General features: G+C 38.7%; 1 protein-coding gene across 15 annotated transcripts in view; it reads left to right on the plus strand.

Annotated features, from left to right (window-relative positions):
• Window positions 1-7,930: 7,930 nt before the first annotated feature.
• The window catches only part of map7d3 (MAP7 domain containing 3), a 28,114-nt gene continuing 8,293 nt past the window's right edge, over window positions 7,931-27,751 (plus strand). For 2 of the 15 annotated variants that reach the window (XM_026145172.2, XM_026145181.2), the window contains exons 1-10: window positions 7,931-8,086; window positions 19,808-19,909; window positions 20,245-20,325; window positions 20,729-20,892; window positions 21,159-21,270; window positions 21,713-21,796; window positions 24,096-24,203; window positions 24,940-25,041; window positions 25,466-25,564; window positions 27,325-27,450. In XM_026145172.2, coding sequence (XP_026000957.1) covers window positions 8,041-8,086; window positions 19,808-19,909; window positions 20,245-20,325; window positions 20,729-20,892; window positions 21,159-21,270; window positions 21,713-21,796; window positions 24,096-24,203; window positions 24,940-25,041; window positions 25,466-25,564; window positions 27,325-27,450 — 1,024 coding nt within the window. In that variant the 5' untranslated portion in view covers window positions 7,931-8,040. The remainder of the gene's footprint in view (window positions 8,087-19,807; window positions 19,910-20,244; window positions 20,326-20,728; window positions 20,893-21,158; window positions 21,271-21,712; window positions 21,797-24,095; window positions 24,204-24,939; window positions 25,042-25,465; window positions 25,565-27,324; window positions 27,451-27,751) is intronic. The other 13 variants (XM_026145196.2, XM_026145203.2, XM_080308282.1 and 10 more) reach the window with 9 other exon arrangements.

A 27,751-nucleotide genomic window follows, 5' to 3' on the forward strand; every position in this document is an offset into this window, starting at 1 on the left:
TTTCCCTTTTGTTCGATATGAGCACCGAGTTTAAGTGATATGCTGACAAAACTCAGAGGTCAAAAAGAAAGTCAGGAACAGTTTTCATTTAACATTCTTGTTTTGTGTGAACGTGCTGAGGAGATTCCTTCTGTCTAAATACATAATACTTTTATTTTAAGGGTTCCTTCATAAACTGATTTCCACATGTGAGTGAATATTTCTGTGAACTGTTCTGATGGATACGGAGACTGTGTTTCTAACGCAGGAGATTTGTTTTATAGACACAAAACATATTGTTGTCATTTTTAATTTCTTGTACAACCAGAATATTTCCAGGTTAATTATGTGAGTATGTTCGTGTGTGTATCTGTGTGCCTGTGCATAAATGCGTGTTTGATGTTATTGTACGTGTACTTTACAATTCTCTTCTAGTGATAACTCTTCAAACAAACCTAATTAGCTTTTCTGTGTGACACGTGCTCAGGCAGACACACGTGAAGTTCACAGTACAGCTTTCCTTTAAGCCTAAACAATTTAAATAATCTGTATATGTCAATATTGTCTTTTTTTCCATGAATGATCATATTCTTTTTATTCCATAATATCCTGCCATGCCGGTGAAACTGCTTGAACAAGAATGGACTTTAAATTGATGGCATTGCGTGTGCGTGTGTGTTCATACTGCCACCAAGTGGTCAAAAACTGTATCACTATTACATAGTTTGATATGACTTATTAGTAATCCTTGCATAATTCACAACCTAAGTCTTACCTTCTGCACGATGGGTGCGGTAGTAATATTCAAGATTTCATTCCAGCCTGGAAACTCTTTCAAACAAAAACAATACCTTTCTTTTAAATGTCTCTTAACAAAGCTCTTATTCATTCATTTTAATTCCCCTCCCTCCTCTTACCCTCCAGACAAGCCAAGTGGGTTCCCCAGAGGGAATTTAAGAAGGCAAGATGTGACGTCAGGTGTTCAGGTGAGGGGCTTCTATTCACTGGTCAGGTTTGGAAGCTCTCCTGCGTCACGAGTGATGTAAAATGACGGGGATTCCCAAACATCTTTTCCAAACATACCCTATGCTGAGCTGAGGGGAAACTTACTGAGAGACAGACCACAGCCTTGCTTATACCATCTTTAAATAAGTGATTATTCTACCAGAGATATATAGCCTGAACCTTACTGATCACTTGAAGTAAGTTTTTATATCTTATAATTGTTGACTGTTTTTTAAATCACCATGTGACATTGTCCTTATATTGTAAGTTATGCACTTTAGATTCTAACAGTCAGAAAACCATATACTTCTTATGGCTGAGATTTTTGTGTATCAGGAAGGTGCTTAACAGAGAAGATCATGGACATTTGCCTGGTTGAGGCTTGTTTCTATGCTGTTCTGCTCTTGGTAAGTCTGATATTTTTCCTTTAAGAGGTTTCTCAACTTTAACACTTTAATCCTCCTTCTATATTCTGTGATAAGAAACGAATTTATAGAATTCTAATGAGGTTAAAAGTCAATATTTTGTATGACTGGCTTTATTCTTCAGCACAGTCTGAACTCTCAAGCTTTCTTGTAATTCCCTTTTAGTAGACTTTAAGAATACTTCTCCAGGCTGCTTGAAGCTCTTTTTATTGTACTTGATCTTTATTCCATTCTCTGTCAAGATTATTCCACATTGTTTCTATAGGTAGTTTTTTTTAAGGCCTGTCATTTCTTCTTTGTTTTTGCCCTCCATTTGTCCTGTCCCTCAAATTTGCAAAGTTTTTGATTAACAGCTCTTTGGCAATCATCTGGTTGGTGCAAAAATACTAATACTTGACACATGAGACACTGAGGGACAAAACAGATTAGACTAGGAGAGGAAACACAAAAGGGAATTGACTAAATACTGCTTAAGAGACCCAACCCAAACCTTGGATATAGGATGTGACAAAATACAAACAGATACAGAAGATACTCACTGGCAACAACAAAAATATAAACAATACGACTTTTGTTGTATTGTTTCAAGAGAAACAATGATCAAAACCAAAAGGAGCCATGAACCTATAAAAAATCTCAAAATCCTACAAGGGCTGGACTCAAAATGAGTGAAAAGCACTTATTGCCAAAAGTCCTCCAGAAACAAGGAGACTTGTTTCTCAAGACCATTTCTTTTGCTTATTGGGACATCTGGACCTGTGGAGTCATTTAGTCCTGAAAGTGCTAGGTTTTATAGAAAAACAAGTGCAAAATGCTTACAGTACATATTAACTTCTTCACATTTTCCTTCTGTATTTTAACAGTATGCCGTTACTTTTGTAAAGCCTCTAAGCTCTTTCACTACTCACAATTTTAAATGTGTGTTTCTTCAGGTTTGCTGTGGGCTCGTGCAGTCTGAGCCCATCTGTGATCAGACAGAGTTCTTACACCCTAACGGCACTTGTGTTGCATGCCCTGCATGTGTGCCTGGAGAAGAGCTCTCAGAGGTAGCACACACACTCCTGTTTAAGCTACTGCTTGTTTTCTAGATGTGCTACTTCACTCCAGGTCTATAACACATGTGATTTTCAGGACTGTGGTTTTGGAGATGGTGGGGAAGGCGTCTGTATTCCATGTGAAGAAAGAAAGTTCAGTACAGAAACAGGTGTGACTCCCTGCAGAACATGCACCCAGTGCAGCCTGCTGAACCGCCTTGAGGAGACGGCATGCTCACCTACCAGTGACAGCCTGTGTGGACACTGCCTCCCGGGGTGAATTATTCGCACAGTATCAAAATAAACATAAGTCAAATTAGATATTGTGTTAAGCATATCATTGGGTTGTTTGTGCAGGTATTATGAACTCAGGAGCATGACTGGGGAAGTGGAGCTGCTGTGCTTACCTTGTTATAGTCATGACACAATCCATACAGAGTGTTTGCTATTGACATCGAAAGGTTTTAAAGCAGGTAAGGTCCCGAAACAGACAGCATAGCAGTATATGTTAACAGTTTTGTTGAGTGGTGATTGTTCAGAGATATGGTTAAGGAAAGGTTATCTGTGGTTCTTTTACAGAGAGCACCACCAACTCACCTAAAGAACATTTCAGAGACCCAGAAGAGAAGAGTGAGTTACTTCATATCATGAATAACTTTTTTATTAGTCTTGTAGTCACTTTTACCTGACTGCCTTTTTTCCCCCTAAGGAGTCAAAGAAGAAACGTTTTCAGTGGTCCTGATTGTTTCAGCAACAGCTTCCTTGATTTTCCTTCTTGCTTTGCTTCTTTGGGGTTTACACCTGACTGCTGAAAAATTCAGTAAGCCAGATCATGTTTCGGGTTTCTGCTACTTCTCCCCACCTATCTCTTGTTTACTCAACTAACATGGGATCATATGCACTTGTTGCAATTTTTAGAGCAAGTTCCTGTATATGCTTCCAAGCCTGAAGGAATATTATCTGCTGCCGACCTTCAGCACACACCTTTGTTCACCCATACAGACAGAGCAGCACAGCCAGAAGAGGCGCCCTCACAGATAGTTTCAGCTGAAAATCCAACAAGGTGCTTTGTGAATATTATAACATCCATGCCTTTCATTTATCTGTATCAGTCCAGATATAATCATTGTTGTCATTGTTTATTATAAACCTAGAGGTCTGTACTCCGTGAGCCATGAGAATTGGGTGCATCCTACTTCTATTGTGATTAATGTCACCACCAACATCAAGCCTTCCAGTCAGAATACAGACAGTATTACACAAGAACAGCAAAGCCTCATCACACAGGAGGTACAGTTTATACCTATAGCTACATCACTATCACACCTAGAGTCCACCTTTAGCAATGCCAAACTATAGGAACTTGAAATGTAGGAAGTTATATACTATATATTTTATGTATATTTCATGTACAAAATCATTTTTTTTAGTTTAGTTTAGTTTAGTTTAGTTTTTTGATAGTCAAAGTGTTACCTAACCATGAAGAAAACTTTGGTTTTGTTTCCTGATTTACTGAGATTTATGCCACGGGGACTTCTTTCTTCTTCCAAGAAATAAAGAACAAGACACAGAAAATTACTTACCAGAAATGACTTTTTTTCTTTTCTGGAACCAAAGCCTAAGATACTGCAAACAATTTCCCAGAAGATTAAAAAAAAAAATGCCTTTAAAATAAAATATTCCAAATAGTAATGATAGCAGGTTAATGAGCAGATCAGGACCCATTAACAGAGAATCACAGCTTTGTGTATGTATAATACCACTGCATGATATATGCAAGAGAAACACAGTATAATGACACATACAGTAATCAAGACTGACACTGTCAGTTAATCACTTTGAGATTAAAGTTTGATTGAATTCAGTATATTGACTCAGAATCTCACAATCCAAATGATTGAATTTATAATGATGTAAAACAGAAAAACACAAACATCTGGCTAACACTTTATTTTTTTTCTTACTTGATAATGACAACAAAGATTGATGCTCCTTTTTTATTCATTCAAAACATTTCAGTAATAAAACAGAGTTATATGTCAATGTATTTCACACATGTATAAATTGGGTGACTATCACATTACTACTTTTCTACTCTGTCGCTTTTATTATGTCACTATCAGATGGAACGACAATTGCAGGACATATGGGAGATCGCTGAAGGTATGTACGTCCCAAACCAGCCATTACAGCTGCATATATATATTTTATATATTTTATTTTATTTGTTTATTTTTTAATTCCCTGTTGTTCCTGGGATCTGCTGGAGCAGTTACTGCACTGAGTGCTCCGATTACCACTTCACCCCCCACATCTTCTTGAATTCTTCTCTCAGCTCTTAGGGTTTTTTAAACCTCTCGTGTTCCTTCTTCCTGATATTGCTATCATTCAGTATAGCTACATCTATTACTGTGGACATCTTCCTCTGTTTGTCCACCATTACTGTGTCTGGACAGTTAGCCATTACCAGTTTCTCCATCTATATCTGGAAGTCCCACAGGATCTTAGCTTGGACATTCGTGACCACCCAAGGGTGTGTGTCCCATTTTGACCTCGGGACTTAAAGGCCATACTCGGCACAGATGTTTCTGTATACTATGCCAGCCACTTGGTTATGGCGTTCCATGAATGCCATGCCTGTTAGCATCTTGCACCCTGCTGTTATGTACTGGATTGTCTCTAAGCAAAAGGAAGGCTGCTGAGGACTGGTGAGTGTCAGAACCACTGTCCAGGATCAGACAACAAACATCCATGAGTCCATCAGGAAGATGGCCACAACGAACAGGATACTTAGTGAATACCTCAGGCAGCAGAAACCTGAGAAATCAGAAGAGAAAGGAGAAGAACCATAGTGGAAAGACAGGGCCCTGCACTGTACGTACCACCGGCAGATAGAGGAAGTGGCTGACATCCAGAAATCGTATCAGTAACTGGACAAAGCTGGACTGAAAGACAGCATAGAGACACTAATCATGGCAGCACAGGAACAAGCTCTCAGCAAAACATCCAAAAAGGCTAGGGTCTATCACACCAGGCAAGACTCCAGATGAAGGCTGTGTAAAGATACCCCTGAGACAATCCAGAGAAGATGTGGAGGGTGATGGCAACAATGGCCCCAGTGGTAATCGGAGCACTTGTTGCAGTGACTCCCAAGCAAGGCAAGTGGCTTTAGCACATCCAGGGAACAACAACTGAGATCTCTGTCCAGAAGAACACAGTCCTAGGAACAGCAAAGATACTGCACAGGACACTCAAGCTCCCAGGTCTCAGGACCTGAGCTTGAAGGCTAAAGACTGCTGCAGGGTCAAGAGGGGGATGTATATATGTATTTGAAAAAGGGTCCTTTTTAAAAAGTTTTTAAAGTTTTCTATCAGGATGAGTTCAGTATGGTACGCCACTGATTTTACTTGTACTGTGCTGATGTTGTGCAGGACAGAGGATTGAGATGCTCGACTACGACTCAGTTCAGGACTTGTCTATCCTGCTTGACTCTGCTGACAACATCAAAGCTCTAAGGAGATTGGCACAGTCTTTGGGTGTTCCACCGCAGATCATCCCTCATATCCAAGGCTTCCAGGAACTTTTTCAGTACCTGCGGACCTCCACCTACACATTGCTGCCCCAGTTGGCCCAGGCTGCTGCACTCTTGCCTAATTCTGAAGTTGTCAAGAGGATACACAGAGCTGTGGTAAAACAATAATGTCTTAAAGATCCAGAGGGTGGCAAGTGTTGTAGAGACTTTCTGCTCTTTTTTGCAGGACTCTCACCAGATCATTCAGTCAATCTAACACCTACCATTGAGACATAAAAGCATGACATTTAATTAAAGGAACATTTTTTGAGTGAAATGATGCATTGATGTATTAATGGGAATAAAATCATACCAGATTACCGACTTTTCTGAGGTTCTCGTCTTCAGTCGAATATATATATTTAATAGATCATGTACTGTAACAACGCAGTGAGAAAAGTATTTATTTCTCAGTTGAGTGTTAGATATCCAGGTCACTGCAAAGGCACCCTACGTGCAGTGTTATTTCCTGTTTACCATGTAAAATGATGAGCAGCCCTCTGGCTAAAGCATGTGAGACAGACCAGGACAGAGGATGCAGTGTTCACGGTAAGTGAAAGAACTGAGAGCCCTGAGAAATTGTGTTATTCGCTCACTGGGAGAAGTTTGCCAACTTACCAGCTTCCCAGATCTCTAGATCTTCAGAGTCTTCGGAGCATTAGTTTGGGTGAGTATTCAATCTTTTCCATCACTACTCTCCAAATCCATCTCAAAAGCAAATGGTAAACACAACTTCAGTCAAGTTTGAAGTCTTTTTTTTCTAATCTGAAAACAACAAGAAACTCCAAAATCTGGATAAAATATTCTACATCATTAACAAACTATGCTTAACGGGGACTTTTTCTCTTTCATTCAATTGGTCGCTATTTTAGTTATTGCCTCTAAAACCTAATACCTGAATACCTTGGAATTCTCACCAGCTCTTGTGGATAAACTTTACATTTATCAGCATGCAGCAAGTACCCATACGAACGCTAGGTGACGTCCTCGCATCTGTAATTGGAAACGTAATCTATAAGTATTGGCGCCCCACAGCCCCCGCCTCCACACCACGATCGTCTGGTGAAAAGATGAGGCACTAAATATTATTTTTTAAAATAAACTCTAAAACCATCAACGTTATAAAGTTACCGTCCAATCTCATTGGTTGTCCTTACCAGAGCATTTTTAATATCGTGTCCCTTCTTCTTTTGTTGGTTCTGTTGTGCCAACAAGTGATTTCCGATGTTTCTCTCTCTGTTTTTTTTAATTATCTTTATACGTCTAATAGCTTTGTTTGGTAAACAGTTTGCCCCATTTCAATGATGTGGATAGAACTGTGATGTTATATGTGTTGCAGTCTCTGATGTCCTCTGGATTTGTCTTAAAAAATACCTTTTTATCTTCAATGCGACTTTTTACCTGTATACTTCAGCTTTTATCTTGCAACAGAAATGTTGTTTCTGACTCAAACTGACTTGATATTATTCATTAGAGTATGTATTTAAACGGTTGTAAATGAGGTGTTGGCCTATAATCTATGAAAGATATGTCTAAACTATCTGTCATGAATTATATCAAGTTATTCTGAACCACAAGCAACAATCCTGTCTCAGGGTAGAACCTGTAATCAGTTTTTTTGCCAAAGTGAGTTTTATATATCCTTCATTTATCCAGGTAAAACGTCTCACTGACACTAAAATGTTTCATTGACATTAAAAAAAAAGTTTGGTTTTTTTGGCCAAGAGGGCAGTTGGAGTTAAAACAAATATATTATAGGGTCCATAACGATATTCAAAGTGGACAACAGGACTAGATTCATTATCTTGTAGGTAGAATAACGTAGAGTGGTAAAGATACTTGCATATCGCTGACTACATCGGAAGTCACTTTTTGTTACGACTCTGTTCAAAGTGAGATATCCTGATTTGTTCGCCCTATCTTTGATGTCCACGTCCCCGTGGTGTCCGAGTCCTACCGGCTGCGCTGGGTTACGCGCCTTTGCTTTAGAAAAAAAAAAAACAGACAGAAGGAAAACTTCATAGAAATGGCGGAGGGTGCTTCGACTCTCAAGGGCTTGAGAGCCCAAATGGGTAAGAAATATGTTGGCAGTTGTGTCTATTTGTGAACCGCTTGTGTCTTAAGGTGTTGCACTCACTTTCTAACATTTGCAGTCAACTGCCGCCTCTGACCGGGTTGTTTGAGCGGTCAGCTTTTCTAGCTAGTAACGTTAGCTCGCTGCCCGGTTATGAGCCGAGTATGGACGCGGAAAATATCTGCAACTTCTTCCCACATTAAAAGTTACACGTTTGGTTGATTTTGTTAGCTGATGGTTGTGCTGATAACTTTTAAGGGAAGCAAATGGACTGTTCTAACTCGCTGTAAGTTAAATGCGTGCAGTTAACGTTCAGCTAAAGCTGCAACTATACGTCTTGCAGCCTGAGACCCGGTTGATATGCCACTACTTCTGCATTGTCACCTTTCACGCAAATTAATAACGTTGTACAGGAAAGTGGTTTTATGTGAGTTTATCGGAGTAGATAGGCGTTCTCTAAATTCTTTGTAAACTAAGCTAGCTTCTGTGTAACTGGTAAAAATAGTACTGGTTTGGATGTCGTTGCTCTTCGCTCCGAGAATCCTGCCAAACGTGGTCTTCTGTTGATCTTTGTCAGGAAGCTTTTTCTGATCGGGTCATGCATTTTCTAATAGCGGCGAGCTGATTTGATGCCCAGTACAGAAACCAGCAGGCAATTTATTTTCTCCACCCGTGGATCAGGCGGTTCATAGTGTATCAGCAGTTTTGTAGCTTCCTGCTTGAAACTCATCTTATCTTATGTTAAGTGATCTCTTCCCTCTCCCACATTCATTGTCCCACATTCATGCTTATTTGCTGACATATGGCATAACCCCCTTAGCGCTCCAGGGAGGGCAACTATAACAATGTCTGACCTGAATTTCAGATAAAGCTGCACTGTCAAACGCTGAGCCCTGAGCTCTCTCAGGACTGTGTAGCTGTTTTTCCTTAAATGCTTAGATGCACTGATACTATAGTTTTGGTTGGACCAGCAGCCATGTGTCGCCCACTGTTCTGTTAAGCAAAATGCACATTGGCCTTTTGGAGATTGCACTATGTACAAGCTGAAGTCTATCAGTGGGGCCATCCAGATTTGGACGTGGATGTTTACTGTGTTTGTATCTGCCTGTATCAATGCATGGTTTGTTATGGCTGGCTGAGCAGTCAAGCCTTTTTTTTTTTTCCTGTTTAAAAAAAACCAAACTGTTTTAGCGTAAAAATGGATTTTCTACATACCCAGATTGGGTGTAGGCATGTTTTACTCCTGGCAACAAATGGATCACATTCTAGTGCCGTTCTTCTTCCTGTTTTCTTTCATTTTTCCATTCAGTGTTTTCAGTCTGGCCCTCAGTTCTGTGGTGGGTTTTTTTGGTTGTTTTTTTTTTTCTTTTAATGAATATTTCTACCAAGTTTAGAGGTATGCGTTTGTGTCCTAGGCTTTATGAGGAGTTAAAACATGTCTTCAGCAAAAGTCCTTCAGCTTTCAGTCAAAGTGGAGGACTGACAATAATAAAATAATGCTAGGAATCTAGCTCATGTACATGGTCATTTCCACAAGAATGTGAGAAAGGAGAAAAGTACCCTGCTATTATGAAGCGAGATCACACTGCTGCAAGTAACACTGCAAGGTTGTCCGGATCCTGGCTTAACACATGCTGCAGCAGAATTAAAAGCATGAGAAGTATTTCTGAACTGGGTTAGATTTAACCAAAGGAGGAAATGAACCACCCTCAATTTTGATGTGTAGCTTCTTGGATTTGTACACTTAACTCTGGTTGTGTAGCAGAAGTGCCCCATCTTTTGATTTTTACCTCTTAAAATGATTGAGAGGATGTGTTACATTTTCCACACTCATGTATGCACGTACCAAATGATTTGAATAGCAAAACATGCTAATTTGTGTAGACTATAACTAACCTTAGACTAACCCCAGGGTAGTTTAATTCATGAGGCGTTAGTTTGTATGTTTATATATCGTTGGTACTTCATTTTATGTTATCTAACACTAATATTTCCATCTCCACAAAGACAGATTCTCTACCAGCTTTGGTGAGCTGGGATAGCTTACGGACAAATTTCCAAATTGTCCCCTCTTGAAAGTCTTTGAATAGAAAGTTTTTGTGTCTTTGGGCAACATGTCAGAGGTTATTTCAACATGGTTCTCGACCTACACACAGCAACAAAGACCAAACGCATGAATAATGGGTTCAAGAGATGTTACACAACAAGTAAATGTCAGATATTCAGGGATTTTGGCTCTTCCACCACAGAAAAATTACAAAAAGTCATGGATTAATTTATCTAATAATAAACATATTTTTGCTTATCAAAGGAGGAAAAATAACAAAATGTATAGACTTCAAAAAGCTAACACATGCTCTTTGCTTTCAATGTCTGCACATCAATGGTGCGGATGTGGATAGTCACTCCTCAAATAGTCATGAAGATTAGTTCCACACTCTTGGCACCAAGAATGTTTTGGTTCAATAAGTCTTCTAAACTGTATAGTTTAAAGTGTGGTCGACTTGGCTGTACTTCTTGGGGTTTAATTAGAAATCTAGAGAATGTATATATTTATATTTTCTGCTTTTTTTTTTTTTTTTTTTTTTAGCTTAACCCTATAGGACTGAAAAATAACACAACACTATAGGATATGAGCAGTATATAATTATTAAAAATAGTGGATGTGAGAATGATTACATTTGTTGATGTTTATTTTTTCTGTGCAAGACAAAATGGTCCACTTAGAGCAGGAGACTCTCTTGGAAAGTTGTCATCATCATCCTGCTGGTACTACAAATAGCCTGGGCTTACCTTTACATGAGTAGGTCTTGGTAATCCCATAGAAGATTTAGTGTGTTTGTGCGTGTTTCTTAGGCATCTATCAGCTGTGTCATCCATCCTGAAATTTTGTGTTGGTTGGCTCATTGTGTTGGTAACCTTTCAGTCAAATATGATAATTTTCTGAATTTGTGAAAAAATAAAATTAATTGAAAAAAATAAAGTAATCAGTGGTTCAGGTTCATGTTTGCCTGCATATTTGCATCTGATAGTGATCAATTGGAATTACAAGGCCATGTAGTCAATATCAAATGTTAATCCACCCTTATATTTAGCAACGTAGGCACTTCCTGTGCAGCAAGCTATTTAGTTGCACCATGCTGCAGGGCACAATAAAGAGTGCAGTTGAAAGGAACCATGGAAAGAAAACCCTGATCCACTGATCTGACTCTTGTGTGTCCACTATACTAATATGTAATGGAAGTTGTAAAAACGTCTTATGAGTAGGGCTGGGCCATATTATACCGTTCACGGTAATACCGGTATAATGTTAGGCAACGATAGGAAAATGAAATATCGCGATAGAATGGGAGTAAAACGCGCATGCGCAGTGCCTTTGTTTTCATACGCACATGGCCGATTGTTGAGTGAAACAGATGAACCAGAATTGGTTTGTAAAAATGGTGCAACTTCCGTGATGTGGAACTGGTTTGGTGTTTGTCCGTCAGATACACAACAAAGCACATTTTTTTGCAGAACATGCAAGCGGCCGTTGTTATTGTCATATTTGTCGGACTAAGATGCTCTTAAATCTGGGAGTAATCTGGGTCCTAAACTCCGTATGCTTCAGGTCAAACAACACTGCAGCATCACTTAGAGTTAAAAACTGTATAAATTCTTTCATCTTTAATAAAACGATCAGCATTGCTGCTTTACCAGGTGTAACTATAAAGTTTAACTTCCAGGCATCCATGAAAACAAAAGTTATTACATTTAACGGAGTTAGAAGTTAGCAGGAAGCTAGCGGAAGTTAGCTCGCTAGTTTCGCTAGTTACCTAAGCATGATATTGCATGTTCTGACTGAGAGATTTCTGAAAAAAATCAAACGTACAGCTCTGCTATCACTTCCAACATAAATGAAGACAGGAAACTAAACAGCAGTGACGTTTGTAGGGTTACTGAAGTTGGGCTAGCTGGTATATAATGATGTGCTACGTGATCGCTAGCGACACAGCTATGTTAGCATAACATAAACAGTGAAGCTGGAGGACGAACACTAACACTTTTCCACTTATAAAAGTTAACGTTAAAGTTCCTGATAGTTAGAGACAAATGCAATCGCATGGCAGGATGCTGTAAACGGACCAAACTTCAGTCAGGAGAACAACTGAGATAATCCATCCACAATACGAGGTTAGTCATTAATATACTGCAACAACATGGGAATAGAGCAGCTGCCAGAGAATTCACCATTAATGAATCAATGGTACAGAAGTGGAGGAAGCAAGAAGAATGAGTTTAATAAAGTTTGATTTATCTGACTGCTTTGTTTCGCTTAATGTGCCTTATAATCCTGTGCACCTTATGGTCCGAAAAATACGTACTGCACACTGCAGTTTAATGTTGCAAAGCACCTCTTTTTAACTTCAGTGGATATTATACATGGTTATGCTTCAGGATGTGTCAGCCCATTTCTACTGGAAATGCCTTTTGGTTAAACTTTCAGCAAGGAATTTGCATTTGCACTGTTACATTTTTATAAAGCTTTAATGTACATAAAAACCAGCTTCTTGTTTAAGTGAAAATAAATGGAAGATTGTTTTTTTGCGCTAGTAATGTTGTGGAGTTGTATTTTGTCTCGCATCAATTATATCGTTGGTTATATCGTTATCGCAAATTTTCAAATATATATCGTGATAAATATTTTTGGCCATATCGCCCTGCTCTACTTATGAGTATTCTTGTTGTTAAGAGAACTAGCATTTGCCTCTGACTGTTATGATACAAGGCTGACTGGCCTGTTTCCTGTTTCATGTTTTGTTTGGGCTGCAGAGCTGGGTCATTATCAGCCCCCCTGGTGGTCTTTACTGATGCCACAATAATCCATCAGAAGAAGGCAAATCATATTCAGTCGACAAGTATATCTGCTCTTTCTAATGCTAGAGATTCAGCATCACAACAGAAGTGCAGATTTATATTAAATGTTTGTAATATGTTACAGAGTAGGCAGTGCAGTGGAGTGGTGGCTGGTAGTGTTATGTTACAGCAAGGTTTGAAGCCAGCATGTTGTCTTTCTGTGTGGAGTTTGCATGTTCTCCCACAGCCTAAAGACATGCATAGGGATCGGTTAACTGGTGTGAGTGTGAGTGGTTGTCTGTGTTAACCCGGCAACAGATTGGTGATCTATCCAGGGCATATCCTGCTTCTGACAGCTGGGATAGGCTCTATCCCCCCACCCCCTAAGTGTTAAGCGTTAGATTAATTACCAGCTAAAATTCACAACTTTAGACTTTATGATTGCTGTTTTGGAGATTGAATATTATCTGCAGTTTTTTTGCTTGTTGGTTGTTTTTTTTGTTTTGTTTTGTTTTTTTGTCCCACATTTTCAGCTACCGGTGATTCTTGCTCAGAACATCTGCAGTTATCAATTCCTCTCCAAACAATTGAGGAAAACATCACTCTGAAAATATATAATCTATCAAACAGAGTTTGAACAAGCAGTCATCCACAGCTTTTATCTCTTGCATGTGCCGTTTGAGACAGCTCATCAACATTCTTCTGGTTTTGGCCTGATAATGGTCATCCCAGAAAACACTGATACATTATCAACATTTGAACTCTCAAATTGCAAAGAGATTTGAAAGTTCAAAGAGTTACAACAAAGCATTTCAGATAGTGTAAAGAGGATTGTGTATATATAAAAAAAAAAAATATATATATATATATATATATATACACATACATACATACTTTGCATTAAAGTAAGTGAATCTATGACTAAATGAGCTTGTAAACCCTGGCTCACAAGATTCGATATGTTTAAAATGCTTCCCCGGTGACTGTTAGAAAAGTTTAAACTTACAAGAAGGACTCCAAAAATATTTTAATCAAGTTGTTTACATGTTTGTTGATTGCCATCAATACTCATGTATTACAATAATAAGAATGATGATAATAATAATGATAATAATGATGATAGTTATACTTTGACAATGAATGCTAAAGATGAGTCCAGTAGCTTACTTGGTTATGTAGGATTTATGTGCCATCCATTTAGATGGGTTCAGAAATATCATGCAAATATTTCTGTAACCCAATGCAGACTCGTCACGGGGCGACTGCTTTTACTGCCTCACATTCTGAGCGAGGAAAAAAAACATGCTCCGTCTCATGTCTTTAAGGTTTTGCTGAATCGTGGTGTAGCAGGGATGATGTATGTTAATGTGTGCAAATCTCCATAGTGATGGAGGGATGAGTGAGTGCCTCTGATTGGCTCTTTTCATTTCTATGAGCACACCTGGCTCTCTTGAGGTCTGTTGGGAAAACAGTGTCTCTTCTCGCAATCTCATGAAAGCACTTTAATCAACACATGAATGTGTCTGATAGCAGAGATTTGTCTCATTTTATTCCAAGATGCATCTCTTGCTTGGATGTATTTATATATATTTTGCTTATTCCTTAAAACTACAGTCACTACTACTGTGACTGTGGAAGCCAAAAACCCAGTAAAAATTTATTTTACAGGTGATTATGCTGCACACTAGTAGACTTCTTTTATTTATTTATTTATTTATTTATTTTTTTTAGCTTAACAGCTGCTGCCTCCTCAGTTTGCACTTTCTGTCATACTTCCCTCTTTGCAGACAATACAGTTTCCTGAAATTACAATCTTGAAGTATGAAACCTACTACAGAATGACCAAGGTCAAACTTCATGCTTGGATTAGCAGCTAAATTGTTTACATTGTTTTATATAAATATAGCATTTCATCACCCGCTTTATAAACGTATCCTTATTCTGCTGCAGTTTGTTATATCACCACCATTTCATTAACTGTTAATAAAAACACTTTAAATTGCAAATTACAAATTTGATATGATTTGACACTGAGTCCTGAGTGAGTCTTCAGGCTTGGTTTGTTTCTCTTTGTTGTAGCTATGACTCATCTAATTTCTGAGTCAGTACGATCCTTGATACAGGCATAAGCATGAATGAGAAGCACTTCACCTGTCCTTGCTGTCTGTAACGTAATATCTATCTTATCTTGTGACGGTGTACCCCATTGTTTTTTTCTGATTTTTCACTCTAATAGGGGAAAAATATGTTGATTGTAGAGTTATAGAGGTTTCATCAGTGTCCAGTCATCCATATTTTAGACACTAGTAACCAAACATATAATGTAAACTCCTATAACTTTAATAAAGATTTTCTATTACTGTATTCCTTGTGGAATTGTATGATTGCCAAGTATTTGTTGCCTAATGACAAAAAAATAGTGACTGATAAGTAATTTATGAATCCTCTGTCTATTTACGAGTAATCTGCTACGTGTTGTGTGACAGCAAAACTGTTTAAAGTGCAGTCAAATCTTTCGTCATTTATTGATTTCTCCAAATGGAATGAAGAGGAGAGTCTGAGTACAAAAGTGAAGTGACTTGTAAACATCCAGCTGTACACTTCGACCCTTCATAAACGTCTCTGACTGGAGAGCATTGAGGTTGCCGTTTGGATAATTGGTGCATGAATAGTTAACCTGACAGGTCTAATTTCCTTTGCTTCACTGGGGTAAACAATTTCTAGTAAGTCAACAGTTCTTACTGCTAAATTTGGCACTGTTGCATTGTGTAAGAAGGGTCCATTGTCTTCTCTGCCTTACAGAGTAAGGTAATACTTGTAGAGTTGATTTCTATACAAGGAGAACATGCTACACTCGGAAAACCATTCAGTGTCTATGGTGGGTGAGTGGTTTGCTCATAGCAACCTGGTGAAAAGCTTTGTTTTCTTAAATTCAATCTCTCTGGGGCTGCTTCTTTTAAAGCTGTCTATAGTATATGTTACCCTGGTGGCAAATAATGTGGGATTATGAGGGTTGTGAGAATTCAGTGAGCATAGACTGTTTGAGGTGCTGGTGCGTGGCCTGTCATGATGATGCTTTGCATAGCTCAAATACTGATTGGTTCAAAAGTTGTCTAAACCTGGAAAGAGAATAATAGCTGAGTTGATCACAAAGAGGAAGAAAAGCAAAAACACATCAAAGATAAAAAAGAACACATGGAAAGCACAGATAATGCATGCAGGGGACAGTTTTCATTCTTTTTTAACAACCAGTTTTACTTCAGTATCAGTACCGAATAGTTCATTGTATCTTATGACTTCTGTCTTCTCAGCAGCATAGGGTTAAACAACAGGGCCAACAACAGCACAAAGACAACTGAGAGTAGCCCACATTACCGGTTGTTCCAAGTATTTTGACAGTACGCCACATGATAGCTACAGCATGTAGACGTAGGTTTGCAAAGCTCTGTGTAGGACGGGCAGTGCATCTTGTAACAGCTGTTTACAAACATCCCAGTGATTCAGTCATGGAGGTTTTGAGTGTGAAGCAATCTGAGTAGCATTAAACTTGACAATGGGTTCCTTAACCCATGCATTCATCTGGGTAGCAGCCGGCAGTTAATAATTGAAAAATTGTGCTTTTAAATTACTATTTGTAATACATAGAAGACGGTAAAGACCAGCATCTTGCTTTATCCACCAACTAAATGAAAATAGATTTAGAATAAGGACACATGATTCATGTTAACATGGGAAAATAAATACTGGATTTGCTTGATGGTATCATTGTTTTTTTGTTTTTTGTTTTTTTAATTCAAAGAAAAAGTACTATGCTTTTCGCATGAGCAGTCTAACAAGATCAAGAACATTTTTTCTTCAGTCACTTAGAATACCTTTGTGCGACAACAGTGTTGCTTCCTTAAACAATTATTGGCTCTATTTATCCTATTGCACCACTTGGACAATCATTTTTATAAGGTCCCAGTTTGTTAGTACTTAAGGAGCTCCTTTGCAACAAGAAATCTCCAGAGCTTTCCTAATATCTCCAGCATTTTAACTTTATTATGACATTAGTCATATGAGATAAATTGCTTGTGTTAAAACCTGGAGAGAGAGTCTTTTCTGGATCTTTTTTAAAAAGCATATGAAAAGTTGTTTTCATAATAGAAAATATATATTTTTAAGATTAACAATAGGATTGCTTAGTTGCAATGGAGACGGTGAGATGCTTTCACAGTCACAGGACTATCATTTTGCTCTTTGTCAGCATTTATATAATGCCAACAAGAAGGGAAGAAACTGGTAACTGATACCACAGCTCATAAAGCTTGATCATGTCCTTCATGTGCTTCCTTCCTGACTTTCTGTCCTTTAACCATACTTTTTTTTTATTTTTTATGAATAGTTTTGGCTGAAGAAAGGACTATTGACCCTGCGATAGTTTGATGGGAGAGCTGATCTTCTCTTGGAGTTAGACTCTTTATAGGACAGACTGCACGCACATCAACTGTTAAAGCAATGATTGTGTTTTTGGGTACATGTGGAAATTAGTCATCAGTTGGTTTTATGTTTTCTGGATATTTTTATACTTATGAAATTTTGTACACCTGTGGGCGCACATGCTGTATACCAGGAAGCTAACAAGGGCTTTATTCTACTTTATCATTGAAGCTTGTCACAGAAAGCACTGTATGAATAACTACACAGCTGACCACAAACATGGTTGAATAACTGGATTGTTGTATAGCTTCAGATCTATTAGATCTCTCCAGATTTACCATTCATATGGAAAGCAAACAAAACAGAACAAAAAACAACTTATTCAAATTGTTTTGGTTTGAACTAATGGTTTAAACAGACTGTACTTGCTGTGCTTTGGGCCTTAGTATTGCCCCCTTGTAAGGTGCTTGCATGCCATCAAGCTCAACTTTTAGATCAGTGTCTTGGTCAAGGACCCTTTGCTATCTAAAATAGACCTCCGAACAGACTAAGACAAAGCAACCAAAAACTGTTCTGTTATTTGAACATCTTTTGAGAGATAAGTGCCAAATCTTAGCCAAAACGTAACTGGTATTTAACAAACATTTGGATGTTTACCAGTGGAAGCCGTATTCCCTGCAAGGTACTGCTGACATGTCCAGAGTTTCCTGTTGCTGGATAAGTGATTAGGAATACAAGTGTGGGGTTTTTTTTGTTTGTTTGTTTTCTTTGTGTGTGTCGTGGAAACAAATACAATTTGTATAACATTAGTCTTTTGGTCCCTCATCACACTGTCTTTTAATTGATACTGGGCTGCCACAAACGATTATTTTGATAGTCGACTAGTCACCGATTATTTTTGCGATTAGTCGACTAATCAGATCATCATCCATTGGAGTAAAACGTACAGCTTATTGCACCGGCAGCATCTGCTCTTATATAACTATCATTAGCTTACAGCTTTAAGTGTTTAAGGTTTGTGCTAACTAAACATAAAGACAAGATGATAGTTTATTACATTTTAATGAAATTTGCAGATTGTTTCGGTGAAGTTTAATAAACTCCTTGCTATCTAAAATATAAGTAAAAAGTAAGTAGTAAGTAAAATTTATTTATATAGCACATTTCACAGATAAAAATCACAAAGTGCTTTACAGTAAGATCAGACATACAAGTTAAAATTAATTAGATTAGTTAAAAGCCCGTTTGTATAAAAATGTCTTCAGCTGCTTTTTAAAGGAGTCAGTAGAGTCTAGACAGCGTAAAGACAATAACAGGACACCGGAGTATATTCTCGAGCATCTCACACTTCTGATAACCAGTTGTCTTCTTGACGTTTATTCAGCTGTGCAAAAACTATAACTTTAATCTCAGCCAAACCGATTTACTCAGGAACAAATAAAATACTAAAAAAAGCCAAATAATGACATTTTGAAGTTATCTAAGTGACTTATATATATTTAACCTGAGTAGCGAAAGACGGCGGTGGGTTTGAAAACGATTTGACGGGAGTCCGGTGTTCTCACGGCTCTAGTGACTTTGCCCCCAGCTAGCTATTGAGCTAGTGGGTAACAGACATCTCCGAAAACGTCGGCGCGCTTTTGAAAATATGCGGTGTCTTGATAAACTGAGCAGATATTTGAGGTTTACACAGCTACATTCTCGCCTGAAAATATGTTAAAAGTTTATTTTGTGACCCAGAAAGAATAATAAGAGTAATATTAAAACTAACCAGCTGCCGCCATTGTTGGAAACTGAGCTGGGCTGCGCTATGAATTCTGGGACAGAGCTTCTTCTTCTTTGGGGTTTAACAGCAGCTGGCATCCTTGTACATGCAGTGTTGCCATCTTCTGTTTCAGTCCGTTATTACACTGTTAAATCCTACTACTTATTCCTGCGTCTTTTATGATCTTACAAAGCTTCAAACAACGCGTCAACTATTAAATCAGTCGTCGACGATTTTGATAGTCGATGTAATCGTGACTAGTCGACTAATCGTGGCAGCCCTAATTGATACAAATCAAATCATTTGAATTTCTGAATCTGGAGTTTTTATATCCATGATCCAAACTGGAATTGACAGATTAAAAGTGGCCACTCCCTTTTGTAAAAGGCCATCTTTAAAATGGTAGTGAACGATGCACTTATTCGGCCCAAATCTCACCACACCAGCATAATTCTCCCACAATTCTCAATGTGGAATCAGAGATGGTGGAAGTATAGCACGACATTGTGAGTCTACCTTTTATGCAGACATCAGATTGGTGCTGTTACTGTGTCTACTGTTGGCTTTAAAAGCGCAACAGTGTTGCATTGCTACCTCTTTCTGCCTTGCATACACTTTATGCAGAATAGGCAAAATAGTGGCACATTATTCCTGCCTTGAACAAGCTGTGTAAAAGGACTTGTTTGTTCTCTCATTCAGCTGCAGCTGCACAGGCACAAGCCGAGGAAAGGCGCAGCTTGGCGGGAAACAGCCCAGGACCTACAAATAACACACCAGCTAAACCTCAGGGGTGCAGGCCAGGTAAATGACACTACATCTTGACACAGAATCAAACTGGTTATTACAGATATTACCCTCTCGTGAGGTTATTGTCGTCCATAATCTGAAACATTAGATGCAACTCCCAATGCTTTTCTGCCATCCTCTCAGTGTGGCTTAATGCAGGTAAATCTTAGTCATCACCTTATTACCGTAACAGTTGACAAAGCTCATTAATGAGTCACATGCACACATCTGCCTGCCTGATACAAAGCCTTTGTTACGCTATGCTGCATTGTAATCCACCATCAAGTTATATGTGTAAGTATTCATGCACATGCTTTACCTATAAACCACATATGCACGTGTGCCTGCAGTACTTGACGGTGCCACACTTAGAACAGACGACAGACTGCGGGTGGCAAAAGAGAGACGTGAGGAGGCAGAGAGACAACAGGGTAAGAGGATAACCCCAGTTTTGGGATTAAGATATTTTAGCCAAAGAACTATAGTAAATACTCAAATAATCTGATATTGAGTTTATTAAATGAGCAATGGTTTTATTCATTTTAAACAAAAATACCTAACAATTGGATATAGCTGTTAGCTGCAACCCACCAATAGAAATCTTTCATTTACTTAGTTTGGTCTTACTAATATGTTAATTCAGTACAAATAATAATAATAATAATGGATTGGATTTATATAGCGCTTTTCAAGGCACCCAAAGCGCTTTACAATGCCACTATTCATTCACTCGCATTCACACACTGGTGGAGGCAAGCTACAAAAAACAAACAAACAAAAAAACAACAACATACTGACGAGTGATTTCTTTGTACTGCATGCTCATATTGCCAGCTTTACGAGAATCTCAGATCATGGAGCGGGAGCGCAAGGCCAAGCTGCAAGTGGAGCGTCAGATGGAAGAGCGTCAGAAAAAGGTTGAGGAACAGCGAAGGAAGGAGGAGCAGAAAAGATTGGCTGTGGAGCAGAAGAGGAAGCAGAAACAGGAAGAAGAAAAGGTAGCTTCAACACGGGTGGAAGCAGAGTAATGTGATCTACTCAGCAGCGCTCACTGCTGCTCAGCTGACATTTGTGACTAAAAGAATCTAATTTACATAAGAACACAGCTTACACTGTTTTTCTTCATATTTTTAAAGGACCATCACCGCGCAGTTGCCCATGAATTGTAATACAGTTATGAAAGCTACAGATCATCTTCTGTTTGTTTTGTTTTAGGCTCAAATGTTAGTCAGCTGCAAATGACTTGCATTTTTTCCCTCCTCAGGAGCACTATGAGGCAGTGATGAGGCGGACGTTGGAGCGTAGTCAGCAAGTCGAGCAGAGGCAGAAAAGATGGTCTTGGGGAGGACTGTCCACAGACTCAGATGGACGAACAGGTACTTTAGTTCGTCCTTGATAGTTCACAGTGTATTGTGTGCTACACCACAGCTGGGATGAAATTTGGCCTAAATCTGAAAGCTGTTCATTGCAGTTTTATTTATTTATTTATTTTCCAGCAGCTAATGCAAACAACAGATAAAACCAGTTGAGTCGTAGGCAGTTAGTTTACCCACATCACAGCATTCTTGCTTGTTGTCTGATCAAAGCCCTCTCAGACAGCCTCTCAGCCCTCATTTTACCGTGTCCGCCAGAAAATCAAACCAGTCCGGTGTATGTGATGATAGTCTGGTGTTCAGATGATAATCTGAACAGTGGGTGTCAAGTGAAGGATGATGACTATCAGCCATTTCTAACCTTCATCTCTTTCACTTATTTGAAGGATATGTCATGATGTCATATGTTTTATCGCTCTTTCCTGAGAGCTGTCTTTTCCCACAGGAGATTCTGATGCCAGTGCCTCATCTCCAGTAACTATAGTTATCTCCTCTCCCTCACCAGAAAAGCCACCAAGGAGTCATCAAGGTTTTGTTTGTTAATATTTAATTCACTGGTGTAGCTTCACAGCATGGGTAGTCACTGGCTCTCCAAATGCACTGGCAATGCTTCCTCCCAACACCTTTGTTTCCACCAACCTCATGCAGTTTTTTGTTTGTTATTTTACTAATATTTTTTTCTTTAGAGCCTTTGAGCTATAGGTTTGGTTACTGGTCACTTTTTCCATTGTTGTTTTTGACATTGTAACTAATCAACAAATTTTTATATACCCAATACATTTTTTGCAAAGGCAGTCAACCTATCCTTAATGCTCTGAAGCTGCCTTAAGGACACAGCTTATAATCATAAGAACTAGAATATCTATATTTTTTAAAAAAACCCACAGGCCTGAAGTAGAGCTGGGCGATATGAGATTTTTTCATATCACGATATGTTTTTTTCATTTCAGGCGATAACGATATCTATCACGATATAAGCCAAATAACTATATTTGTAAGATTTAAATGTGCCGTTGCTCACAAGTAAAATGTGAAATAATCAGCAGCTTGTTTTTATTTAAATATTTATTTCCCATAATAAGTTCAACAGGGTAGATGTACTTAAGGAACATGAGACTTTTTCAGATAAATAAAGGCAAATATTACAAACTACACAAAAGGCAGCCGCTAAAGCGTTTAAGTTTCAAAATAGAACAAACGAAACAGACTAAATTGTCAATTCCACTTAGAAACAAAGTATTAATTCTAAAAATAAATCTTAGTTTGTTTTACAGAAGAACAGACAAAACTGACTAACTTTTGTCAATATCAAATAAACTGAGAACTAAAAGGAAATTCTCAATCTCTCCTTGTTGTATAGCTGAGCTTTTCAAACAGTTTTAACAGTTACTTTAGTCTGACAAAAGCCGAATGACGAATTAGCGCTTCCAGTCAGAGACTGAGGCTACGTCCACACGTATTTTTGAAAACGGAGATTTTCTGTTTTCGTTTTAAAAAAAAATCCTGTACACACATAAAGGCAGAAATGAAGGAAAACGCTGCTATGAACATGCCAAAGCAGCAGGTGGCGCTAGATTCCTAACCGTGCAGAAATGTCTAGAAGCCTCGGTGGGAAAAAGTAAACAAAGCTGGGGCATAGAAGCAGAACCGAGTCGTATGTGGAGGGACAGTAACTGTGTGTATATGTAAGCATTTAAACACTGCAGAGAGTAGAATTAACAGTAACAGTCTTGTAGAAATTCATTTCACCGAAACAATAACGTGGCGCACAGTGTGACGCATGCACCAGTTTATTGTATTTCCAGACTTGCTTTCGGCACAATTTACAGTGCACGCTACTCTGTTTTTGTCAGACTTGAAATAGCCGAAATACCTTCACACTACGGAACTTCTATGGCTCTTCCGTTCGACAATCTCTCCGGCATTGGAACCATCATCTGTTTTCTCTTCGGTCACGCTCGGTTGATTTTTCTAGTCGGCACACTCATTTCCTCCATTACCCGCTGCCTGCTTCCCAAACAAACACACGTGCGGCTTGGCACTTGTGCTGTACCTAACAAGTCACGCGACGTGACGCTGCGGCTGTGATTGGTTCGGCTCTGCGCTACTGAATTTGGATTGGCTGACCTTTTTTTTTTTTTTTTAAGAGGACAAGAGCGGCGAGGTCTATCGCGATAGCTTAATTTCTCTATCGAGTAAAAGTTATATCGCGATACATATCGTTATCGTTCTATCGCCCAGCTCTAGCCTGAAGTAAGGACATGAATGCAAATCGTTTTTAATATTTAAGGATTTTAAATGTAAAAGCCATTTTATTCCTGAATTCTGGCTGTAATTGCTCATTCCTATTGTTGTGCATTTCAAGATCACATGGGTGACTTTGCAATAATTTCTCTTTGAATGGTATTCCAAGAAAGCACTATTGTATCTGGCACAGACAATATGTTTATGCTCTGCTCTTGGAGGGATTCAACATAAACATTTTTTGTTTACTAACTAACAGCAATGTCTGATTCTCAAATCACAGTGGCTGTGTTTTGATATTTATGCTTATGGCATGTACTGTTGTCGATTCGGTGTGTTGCTGAATGCCCATTTTGTTAGTAGCACGATAGCATGATCAATTAAGTTAATAGGAAAATTCATCCCCAAAGACAAATATAGTTTGTGTCCTTTTATTTCAGGTGTATTAACTTATAGCCCTTTGCCTGTTGGAGGTATTGAAATACAGCAGATCATTTTACTCCCTTTTGTAAACCTAAATTCCCTCCCTTTTGCCTCCGGTTTAAATCCCGCCTCCCTTGTCTGTCTTTCCTCCTCCCTCTTAGTGGACAAGCGCTCCACATCCACCACAAACCTGAAACAGCCGCCTGAGGCTGGCATGAGCAAACGCCTATCCTCCTCATCTACCACCCTCCTCAAATCACCTGACAAACGTAAGTCTCCTCGCCTCCCTCCCTCCCCTCCTTCCTCCCTGCTTCCATCCTACCCAGTGCTGCAACTTAACCAACAAAAGTGTTTTGTTTTTGTGTGTGTGTGTGAGAATATTTATGAATGAGCTTTTTCAGGTATTGTACCATTTCTGAAATGGAACAAACTGAATGAACTCTGACCCCTCTCCTTTTTCATATCCAGGGTTTAACAGACTCACTGATGCAGAGAGGGATTGGTAAAACTGCTTTAATCTGTTTCTCATTCCTGATTCCAGATACTGCCCAGTTCTTCTGCATACATTCACTGCATCTCTTCGGATTCATTAATCAGTAAATAGTTTTAAGGGCTGCTGAGCACCAAACGATGATGTTCATGAATATTCTCTTGTATTATAGAGAGCTGTCACTCTTCTGTTACAATATACTCAATCCTGTTTTGATTCACATAGAATATAGTAGAAGTGTACAAAAAAAAATCATGAAACGGGTATTTGATTTCTACAGGAAACAATCAATGCAGATGGGTGAATCACATCTCTTCACAGCCTCTTCAGGCTGACAGTGTCATTTTTATTTTCCTTTTCAGCATAACTGGTTTCTCTTTACTTCTCAGCTTGTTTCATAATAAATTATGCCACCACTCTGAATACAATATATGAATTAATTCCAAAATGTTGTGTACCAGTTACAAGCTAGTCTCGTTATTTCACCTTTGGGTTATTTCATCATTGTCCCTCAGGTGTTAAGCCAAGGAGTTCATCTTGTAACCGGTTACCTAGCAATGCCAATGCTGATCAGGCCAGTAAGGAAGACGACAAAAAGCTTCAGGTGGAACAGACAGGTGCAAAAGATCCCCTCTTCATCTCGCATGATACTTTAATAACCAATATTGTGTTAAATACACAATTTGTCGAAATAATGCATTATTTATTAAATACTCAGCTGTGTCTTATGCATGACACGCACACTGAAGATTTGCTTATTGCTTGTTATTTTGTTGAAACACTTAAAGAGGCTAAAAGTAGTATTACAATAGTCAGCTCTGATTTAGGGAGAATGAGCTAGTGTGATCAGATGGAAAAGTTGAAGCTCGTCTTTGTATCAAGGCTTCATCTCTTAAACTGGGGCATCAGCTGCTGTCAGCCTTAACCCGGTGACTCACATAAAGCAAAACAAAGTGCACATGACTTGTAGACTTTCTTAAGGGTTTCCTTGTTGACTCCCCCAGTGCCTGCTTGGCTATAACTCCACTCTCATGTTCCCAGGCCGTTCTGTGAAGAAGAGAAGTTCCTCCCTTACGCGAGTAAGTCTGGGCAGAGCACAGACCCCTGCAAAGCCTGATAAGGGGACAACGGATGATCAAGGTGGCTAGCATGAACAATCAGCATGCAACACTCATGCATCTTTCTTTAAATAATAAGCATGTGGCTCTGATGCTACTTCATCATTCTGAATCCTCTTGTATTTTTAAATCCTTAACAACGCTGACTGCTGCTAAGAGCTTTTAGGGATAATAAATCTCATTTATCTCCTTTCAGACTTATGAAGTTCAAGGTTTTTTTTTTTATGCTGGATCTTCTTGCTGCATATGGCCTTTTTTTCCATTCATGTTCTCATTTACCTAAATGCTCATTTACACCCATGTCAGATGCAGTTTTCTCTACACTGCCAGTTGTCTTTGATTTTCTGGGAATGTTATGCTTGTTCCATCAGTCCTTTAACCTTTTTGCTGTCTTGACCTAGCTGATGCTGCTCTACGTCACATTTCTCACTGGAAGTGAATCTTGTTTTAACCCCCTTTGTATTTTATTTTTTTATCTTTTCATTTTTTCAAGTGTTCACTAAGGAAGTGTCTGTTGTGTGCTCTGCTTGGACTAACACTGTGTATTGTTTTGTTGTCACAAAGTGTTGATTGTTTTCTCCCTCCGACATGACGTCATAGGTGGATTTAAGTCACTCGTGCTTCATTGCGGTGTGTGTCCGTGCCATCCCAACATAGCAGCCACAGAGCACACAAATGACCTAAGCAAATCACTGTACTCTGTGTGTTGCTATTAACAACCAGTGCTTTTATTTGTTCCGTAGCCAAACCAGTCTCTTTGTATGTATGAAACTAAAGAAAAACGCTCTTGTCCTCTATTCATGTATGTTCTGTGTGTTTAATCTGAGCAGTAGCACAACACATAAGCTGTCTTCCATACTGAATCAGCATTTTTGAGTTTAAATAGGTTTTTTTTTTCATAATTCTACCCTTATTACAAAAATAACTACAGAAATTATGACCTGGATGTAGAGTAGGAAACGGCAGGAAGTCATGTCGCCAGCCCCAACGGGCAGCCACTAAATGATTAACAAAAATCAGGTCTGTCAACAACACATGTCTCCTCAGGAAGGGGCTATAAAAGGAAGTGAGAATCTAGAATCTCCTTTTGAAGAGCTAACATTTAGGTACATGTAGCAGAAACAACCTATTATAAGCTCCAAATATTTCTCAGTTGCATTTTTTTTTTTTTTTTTTTTTTTTAAGTATCAGCAGCAGCCTTAATGGGGAATTTTCTTAGTGTCTTAGCTAGTGTGCTTTTAGAAGGGCTGTAGTCATCCTCTTTCTTTGCAGGAATAATTTGGACCGTTTTTTCTCTTTCCACAATAGAGAACATTGCACAGCATTAGATGTAGCACTGTAATAGACATGGTCACTGTTCTTTTGTTTATTCTTCTCTTCTTCTTACCCAGTATTATTCTTCTGATTGCTTTAAAGTCATTTCATAATTTGTTTTTCCCTTCAGCAAATCCTAAGGAACCATTACTTTGATGAGCTTTTCACTAATCACCTACCAGGCAAACTCTTTTATCAGTCTCAGTACTTTTCCACGGTCACCTTATGTACTGTCTTTTATTGAGTATCCTTCTTTAACTCTATATTTATGAAAGTATAAAGACAGTTTATAAGGAACCTATCTAAGACGAGAGCCATTACCTTTGGTTCTGTATGTTGATTCTCTTGTTAAATCACATGGTGAACTTTGTTTCTTTACTTTTATTCCCCATTCTCATCCACTCTTTCTATCTTGGCCTTTACATTCTCTTGCTTTTTTCCGGTGATCTGTTTTTTTCGGACGTGTAGCTCGCAGGCCACTGGCCACTACTGTGGATGGAGGGGTCCTTAGTCGCCTGCTCACACCCACCCAGGCCTCACTAGCTAGGAGCAAGAGCGCTGCCGCCCTGTCCGCTGAAGGAACAGATGCCCCAGGTAACCTCCGCTTAGGAGACCCTGAAAGAGAGGAAAGTTGGCCAGGGACAGACCTGGTTACCCTCTCGTTTCATCAGTAAAAAGTCAACCTAGGTATTCCCATTATCAGTTAACTAGATAATTTCATTCCACTGCCCAGATGCACTTTTGGACTTTTCAAAGTGATTGGTCGCTTCAGAGTTTTGACTGCAGTTGTAGTGATCAAATGTTAACGTGTGCACAGTAATTAATTATAATAAATAGCATGAGAAAGTGTATTTACATTCTAACAAATAAACTGACATACTCACACACACGTTTA

This window comes from Astatotilapia calliptera, chromosome 2 (genome assembly GCF_964374335.1).
Source record: "Astatotilapia calliptera chromosome 2, fAstCal68.1, whole genome shotgun sequence".
Lineage (NCBI taxonomy): Eukaryota > Metazoa > Chordata > Actinopteri > Cichliformes > Cichlidae > Astatotilapia > Astatotilapia calliptera.